General features: G+C 40.5%; 2 protein-coding genes across 2 annotated transcripts in view; one reads left to right on the top strand and one right to left on the bottom strand.

Annotated features, from left to right (window-relative positions):
- Positions 1 to 490: 490 nt before the first annotated feature.
- Positions 491 to 7,143, bottom strand: part of rpap1 (RNA polymerase II associated protein 1) — a gene marked incomplete in the record, with an annotated part of 19,143 nt that continues 12,490 nt past the window's right edge. Inside the window, 1 exon segment of the mRNA XM_042218163.1 lies at positions 491 to 649. Coding sequence (XP_042074097.1) covers positions 500 to 649 — 150 coding nt within the window.
- LOC121814089 (RNA polymerase II-associated protein 1-like) lies at positions 1,455 to 4,077 on the top strand. Its single transcript, XM_042218166.1, has 2 exons — positions 1,455 to 1,654; positions 3,195 to 4,077. The coding sequence occupies exons 1-2, from the start codon at positions 1,547 to 1,549 to the stop codon at positions 3,342 to 3,344; spliced, it is 258 nt and encodes an 85-aa protein (XP_042074100.1). The 5' UTR covers positions 1,455 to 1,546; the 3' UTR covers positions 3,345 to 4,077.

Below are 7,143 nucleotides of genomic sequence, written 5' to 3'. Positions count from 1 at the left end.
TTAAGAAGGTAAAAATTTCAGAGCTCAGGTTTAATGGGATAAAAGGTTACACATCATATTTTATTCAAACATCACTGTTTTATTTACAATCATTTCAGATCATTTCAGGCACTAGTGAAGCAGGAAGAACTGCCCTGCCATATTTTTTTAAGAACCTGGAACACATGGTGGCATTTTTTGCAAATATACAAACATATTAGTAACAAAACAGGAAGAAAACATTTGACATTTTTATTTAAACTTTGGCCTCAATGTAATAATTTTCAGAGAATTTCCGGTGAGAGCCTCATCAGGGTACCATAAGCACTAGAAACTGAGTCTAACTCAGCTTTAGTTTAAAGAAAAAAGGGCCACAGAAACAACTACATGTGACATTGTGATGCCTTGAAACGAACATCTCGCTGTGGTGCAGCACCTTCTGCTACCTCATCTCGCCTCTACCTAGCCTATTTTGAGAATACAACCCTGTTATTTTTCTTCAGGTTTTTTATCACTCTTTTCAGTCTCCTTTGTCAACACTGCTCTCCTGCAGTCCCAGGACTCTCTCCAAACGTTTGGCCCTAATGGGAGGCAACTGTTCGTACATGTCGAAGCCGAGCTGTAAGTGATGCTGGGGCAGACGGAAGAGCAGCAAGTGACTCCTCAACACCTGGAAATGAGAGAATGACAGTGAGAAAGATGTGAGAGGAGCAGCAGGAGTGATTGTGTGAACCAGATATTCCCAACAAGACAGGCTTGTGCCCCATGTGGACCCTGCTGTTACCAGGGGGGATAGAGACACCAGCTGAGGTTAAACACACACATTTCCTTTTTCATACTGACTGTTACACACTATGTGATTTAACCGGACCTGGTGTTTACATGCTAGGCTGGACGTGCACTTAATAAGAACAGTATGAAATGTGCACAAGTGACAGCTCCTCGCATGCCTCTGCCTCAATGACCATCTTTCATTGATCACCTCCCTGAAGATGGATTTCTGTCGTTAATGAAGTGCAGCACTTCCTGTTACGGAAATAAAAGTACTTATTAACAACATACTCTCCCCCGAAAATCAGGGCCTTGTTCCAGAAAGCAGCTTTAGTGAGGTCACCGTGTGTGTAAGTAATCCCAGTGAGCTGAAAGCTCAGACTTCATAATGTTCTAAACAATCGGCTTCAGACAGTTTTCTAATTTGGTCTCATAAGAGCTCTGGCTTTGAGCACAGAAGTCCTACCAATCTGCTGTTTACATCTTTTGTTTGTGAGCAGCAGCCACTCAGAAGAAAGCTGGATTAAATGGATGGAAGGAGGAAGGAGAGAGCTAAAAGATGAACTAAAGCGGCTGCGCAAAAGCCCAGTACAAAATAAATAAGGATTATTTTGTATTGTGAGTCACACAAATCTACTCCAGTACAGTCCAAGAATAGAAATGTGGAGCTAGGACTGAGCACAATAGCTCCACTTTAGAAACACATCATATTTGCTCAATTCACAAAGGCATTATTTTAGAGGGGTGAAGCTGAAAACATTCATACGTGCAGTGGAGCAGCATTAAACACGGAGACATGAAGTGCACGAGCCAGGCTTTGATCTTTAATTCCCTTGTTCTTTTCCAGGAGGTTGAAACCGCTCGACACAGTATGTTGAGGAAGATCTACTACCTGACTGACGAGGTACTCCTCTCCTTTTAGCATGCACTGGTAGTTTTCCTGCTCTCTTTCTGCCTCTGGTCTTTACATGTTGTGTTCATTCATTACTCATTCTCCCCCCTTGCCTCTCTGCTTCTTGATGATTTAGTTATTACAGTCTTGCTAAACTCTCACTGTTTTCATTGCGTGCTTTACCACCATAATGTCTTAATACTTTTGTTTTCTCAAAGTGGAGCTATTGTGCTCAGTCCTAGCTCCACATTTCTATTCTTGGACTGTACTGGAGTAGATTTGTGTGACTCACAATACAAAATAATCCTTATTTATTTTGTACTGGGCTTTTGCGCAGCCGCTTTAGTTCATCTTTTAGCTCTCTCCTTCCTCCTTCCATCCATTTAATCCAGCTTTCTTCTGAGTGGCTGCTGCTCACAAACAAAAGATGTAAACAGCAGATTGGTAGGACTTCTGTGCTCAAAGCCAGAGCTCTTATGAGACCAAATTAGAAAACTGTCTGAAGCCGATTGTTTAGAACATTATGAAGTCTGAGCTTTCAGCTCACATACGGTGACCTCACTGTGAGCATGGATATTTTAAAAGGTTTATATGTATGATAGAAATAGGGAAAAGTACATTAGTTCTTTAAATCCAGGTTTTAAGTAGTGGCCTCACTTCAGTTGAGTGCATTTGCAAAACACTGTTTCATTATAGGCCTGCATGTCCTGCAGTTATATTTAGAAACGTAGTAGGTTTTGAGTTTTGAATGACTTAGTTTTGCACGTTTGTGGAGCTCAATGGGGGCAAATATTTAGTTCTTCTTGGCTTGAAAGGTCAAAAGCTTAAAGATTTATTGTTTTAAACTGATAATATTCAGAGTGTGCAGTGATCGCTGTCTGTTTGCTACTGTCAAGTGGGGATTTTATATTTTTACACTAGTGCAAATATGGGCTTTGACGTATTTACATGAACGACTAAATCAAACTACGTGTCAGGCAGCGGGTTCAGGAGCAGCAGGAGGAGAGGAATCAGCGTTTGTTTCAGAAATGTGGCAGGGAGCAGGTTGGGTTCAGTTAGCTCTCATCATGGAACAGAAAACTCACTGAGCTCGTCATCTCAGGGTGAACAAATTCTACTAAAGCTGCTTTCTGGAACAAGGCCCTGATTTTCGGGGGAGAGTATGTTGTTAATAAGTACTTTTATTTCCGTAACGGGAAGTGCTGCACTTCATTAACGACAGAAATCCATCTTCATGGAGGTGATCAATGAAAGATGGTCATTGAGGCAGAGGCATGCGAGGAGCTGTCACTTGTGCACATTTCATACTGTTCTGATTAAGTGCACGTCCAGCCTAGCATGTAAACACCAGGTCCGGTTAAATCACATAGTGTGTAACAGTCAGTATGAAAAAGGAAATGTGTGTGTTTAACCTCAGCTGGTGTCTCTATCCCCCCTGGTAACAGCAGGGTCCACATGGGGCACAAGCCTGTCTTGTTGGGAATATCTGGTTCACACAATCACTCCTGCTGCTCCTCTCACATCTTTCTCACTGTCATTCTCTCATTTCCAGGTGTTGAGGAGTCACTTGCTGCTCTTCCGTCTGCCCCAGCATCACTTACAGCTCGGCTTCGACATGTACGAACAGTTGCCTCCCATTAGGGCCAAACGTTTGGAGAGAGTCCTGGGACTGCAGGAGAGCAGTGTTGACAAAGGCGACTGAAAAGAGTGATAAAAAACCTGAAGAAAAATAACAGGGTTGTATTCTCAAAATAGGCTAGGTAGAGGCGAGATGAGGTAGCAGAAGGTGCTGCACCACAGCGAGATGTTCGTTTCAAGGCATCACAATGTCACATGTAGTTGTTTCTGTGGCCCTTTTTTCTTTAAACTAAAGCTGAGTTAGACTCAGTTTCTAGTGCTTATGGTACCCTGATGAGGCTCTCACCGGAAATTCTCTGAAAATTATTACATTGAGGCCAAAGTTTAAATAAAAATGTCAAATGTTTTCTTCCTGTTTTGTTACTAATATGTTTGTATATTTGCAAAAAATGCCACCATGTGTTCCAGGTTCTTAAAAAAATATGGCAGGGCAGTTCTTCCTGCTTCACTAGTGCCTGAAATGATCTGAAATGATTGTAAATAAAACAGTGATGTTTGAATAAAATATGATGTGTAACCTTTTATCCCATTAAACCTGAGCTCTGAAATTTTTACCTGCTTAACCCTTGTATGGTGTTCGGGTCTGTGAGACCCGTTTTCAGTTTTTTTCAAAAGAAAAATTAAACAATTAATTATTTTTTCAACCTGAAATTCATTGGCTTTGGCTTATTTTCTGTGAAGAACATAAATCCGAACTAATTTTCAATGACCTCATACTGTACCTCCCCCCACGCATTTACATTACATACAAGGTGTTCGGGTCCACTGGACCCAGGTCTAATAAAAGTGTTGAAAGTGTAGGTCCTGTGTTCCCACACTCTGTCTTCCTCCTTTCTGGTGCTGCTGATAGTGTTTTCTTCCCCTCCTGCTCCCGCACAAAGTTGCAACATTGTTGAAAATTCAACTATCAACACCGTCTGCTCTGACATTCCCACACATTTTACCCTCTTTCTTGAGGGATCCAAATTTTATTTTCTCATACCCTGTCCCACCTGCAAATTAGGGGCATAATACTATAAATAAGACTTTGCCAGTGTGGTTCTTTATCACAACTGATCAAGATGGCAAAAGATTATCTGCTGCGAGGGCCATCCAATTGATTTTGGAAGAGAGAGGGGCTTCGGATGATGATGTTGACAAAGAGGTTTCAGAATATTTCACATTTCTGAAAATTCAGAGTCTGACAGTGACTTTGAAGAAGAGGATGAGGTTGAGCACCATTTAGTAACAAAACGAAGACGAGTACCCCATCTGCAGCCAGCTCCAGGACCAGAACAAGCCCACCAGACAGCAAGTGAAGAAATATGGATGTCAATAACTGGTGAAATTGAATGGTCTTCTTGCCCAAGAAATGAGCCACCCTGCAGAGCTGTTACTGTGATAAGCCAGGGCCAACACGGCTGACAGTTACTCATGTGCAGGACATCAAGTCTTCATTTGAGCTTTTCATCCCAGATTCCATCCAGAAAATTATTCTGGATTGCAGTAATCTAGAAGGAAGGTGTGTTTTTGGAGAGAGGTGGAAGGAGATGGACCAAATTCATCTAAGAACCCCAAAGGCCTACTTTGGGGTTCTTATCCTTGCAGGAGTTTTCAGGTCCAAAGGGGAATCCACAGAATCCCTGTGGGATGCAGAAACCGGCAAGAACCTTTCCGTGCATCAATGTCTCTGGAAAACTTCCACAAAATTTCCAGGATTATCCGTTTTGATAACCGAGACGACAGACCAGCTCGACGGCAGAGAGACAAGCTAGCTGCCATCAGGACAGTGTGGGATAAGTGTGTGCACCACCTCCCCTGTTTTACAACCCTGGGCCTAATGTCACCATTGATGAGCAGCTGATCCCATTTAGTTGTGAAACATATTGCTTCACGTGTAAATGTGTTGTGTCTTTCCACTCACTCCACTTGATTATAACTGATTTATTTTTTATAACATTTTATAAAAAAAAAAAACGAGAAGCACATTAATTCATAAATGTGATCTAACAAAGGTAAAGGGAAAAAATTAACCATGTTTGCTGTTCATATGGTTTGTAATTGGGATGAAGTAAACATCTGTTGAGTAATTTAACATAAAATTGTTTGATAGTGTTAATTTGGAAAGCCAAAACTCTAGCGGGTCCACCAGACCCATGAACACTGGCTGAGTAACAAAAATATGAACAGTCAAAGGAGCTTGCAAAGAAAAGCGTCTGGACTTCTTTTCTTACGATGACCTGGATGACATGAGAACCTTCACAGACAAAAATATGAACACCACACAAGGGTTAATATTAGTATGTTTGTGAAACATCCTGTGTAAATCAGACATTCATGGGGGAGTGAATGTAGCATAGAAAGTTGTGGTCAAATGTGGCGGAACTGTTGTTTACTGAATCATATGAACGCACATTTGAGGAAGTAGAGAGACTTTCCTGTACTGTCCCACTGCCTGTGTGTGTCTTCTCCATTATGAATTAACCTCTCCACGATGAAGTTGTCTGTCCTCTTGTGCATCTTGGGAATCGGTATTAATATATTGTTTTCATTATTAGGGACATTTTTAAGAGAAGCATCGAAAATATAAATGCGAATTTGACTGCATGTTTTTTCCCCCCCCACATAGCCTGGACTGGATTCTGTAGAAGTACAGAAGTCAACACCAATGATGTCGAGAAGGTGAACTTGGAAATTTCTCTGGAGGTATGGGAGATAATCTTGAAGTAATAATAATAATAATAATAAAATATGATAAGTTACACGTGAATTATGTAGTGTTCATCTATAAGAAAGTGCAGCTCTTTGCAACCTTAAAAGACAAACTGTAAAAAAATATATTGTGAAAAGTTAGTGTGCTGCATTTAAAATCACACTTCAGTAAAGGTACAGATGCAGATTTACGTGTCTAGTCTTGCCTGCATATTTATAATCTCTTTTTTTATTATTATTATTTTAACGGACACTGTGTGGAAGCTATGTTAAAGGATGCATGTGGAGTCAATATCACCTTGACCACTGATTTTTAGCTCCTTTAACATTTATTTTTGTCGTTCAGCTTCCTGAGAAGACTTTCCTTTTCAACTGGACTCCAAATAAGGTAACAGTGGGAGACCGGGGATAGTTGTAACATTTTTGACATTTCTGTCTGTAAATTGGAGCTCTTTTAAGGTAGTGGATTCAAAATGTAATGCAAAGTATTTACATGTCTCTGCTATTAAATAGTGCAGCTATTTTCTCTGCAGCACAATTACCCATTGCATGGTATGGCCTCAAACACAAAGAGTGAAATGTTACAATTAACCCCATAGTCTGGGTTAGTTGTAACATATCCTGGGGTGAAATGTAACACAATGAAATAAGGGTACTGACAAAACATTAACATGTAATCTTTGTTTATTCAACACATGAATGCACTTACATCCATTTATGTAGCGTGTGTGTGTGACAGAATGCAGAAATCTAGCTTTTGAACATATTCCAACCCCCCAAAAAAGACAAATTATGGAATTTTCTGCAACTGAATATTTCATTAATTTTGGTTGGTCTTCCTTGAGTTTGGCCTCATTGGCTCAGTGGGCATTATAACCTACAACTCTTGCACCAATTTTGAACATAACAATGAAGCTGAAAAAATGTAGTTGTTCACCAGCATCGCAATTCCATTACTTTTTATCATGGCTTACCTTGGTGTGGTTTGCAAAGTGCTTCAGAAAGATGAGGAAATCTGTTTCTTGCACCCATCCTGATTTATTTCCACTACCAGTACTTCCTACTGGTCCATCTCTGACACAGTCTGCATAATGTATGTGTGGGAACACAAACAGTGGAGGAATTGTGTTGCCAATGGCATTAACCGCATATACAAATGCGACCAGTCTCTT

Source organism: Haplochromis burtoni, unplaced genomic scaffold, assembly GCF_018398535.1.
Source record: "Haplochromis burtoni strain Fernald_Lab_line unplaced genomic scaffold, NCSU_Asbu1 Contig_16, whole genome shotgun sequence".
Taxonomy (NCBI): domain Eukaryota; kingdom Metazoa; phylum Chordata; class Actinopteri; order Cichliformes; family Cichlidae; genus Haplochromis; species Haplochromis burtoni.
Note: the sequence above shows the minus strand (reverse complement) of the source record. Positions and strands in the feature narration are given on the sequence as shown.

Excerpts from the sequence above, each read along its gene's own strand:
- LOC121814089 (XM_042218166.1), top strand. The coding sequence starts at position 1,547 with ATGAAGTGCACGAGCCAGGCTTTGATCTTTAATTCCCTTGTTCTTTTC. Across the intron at positions 1,655-3,194 it reads TCTACTACCTGACTGACGAG|GTGTTGAGGAGTCACTTGCT; the intron begins GTACTCCTCTCC and ends TCTCATTTCCAG.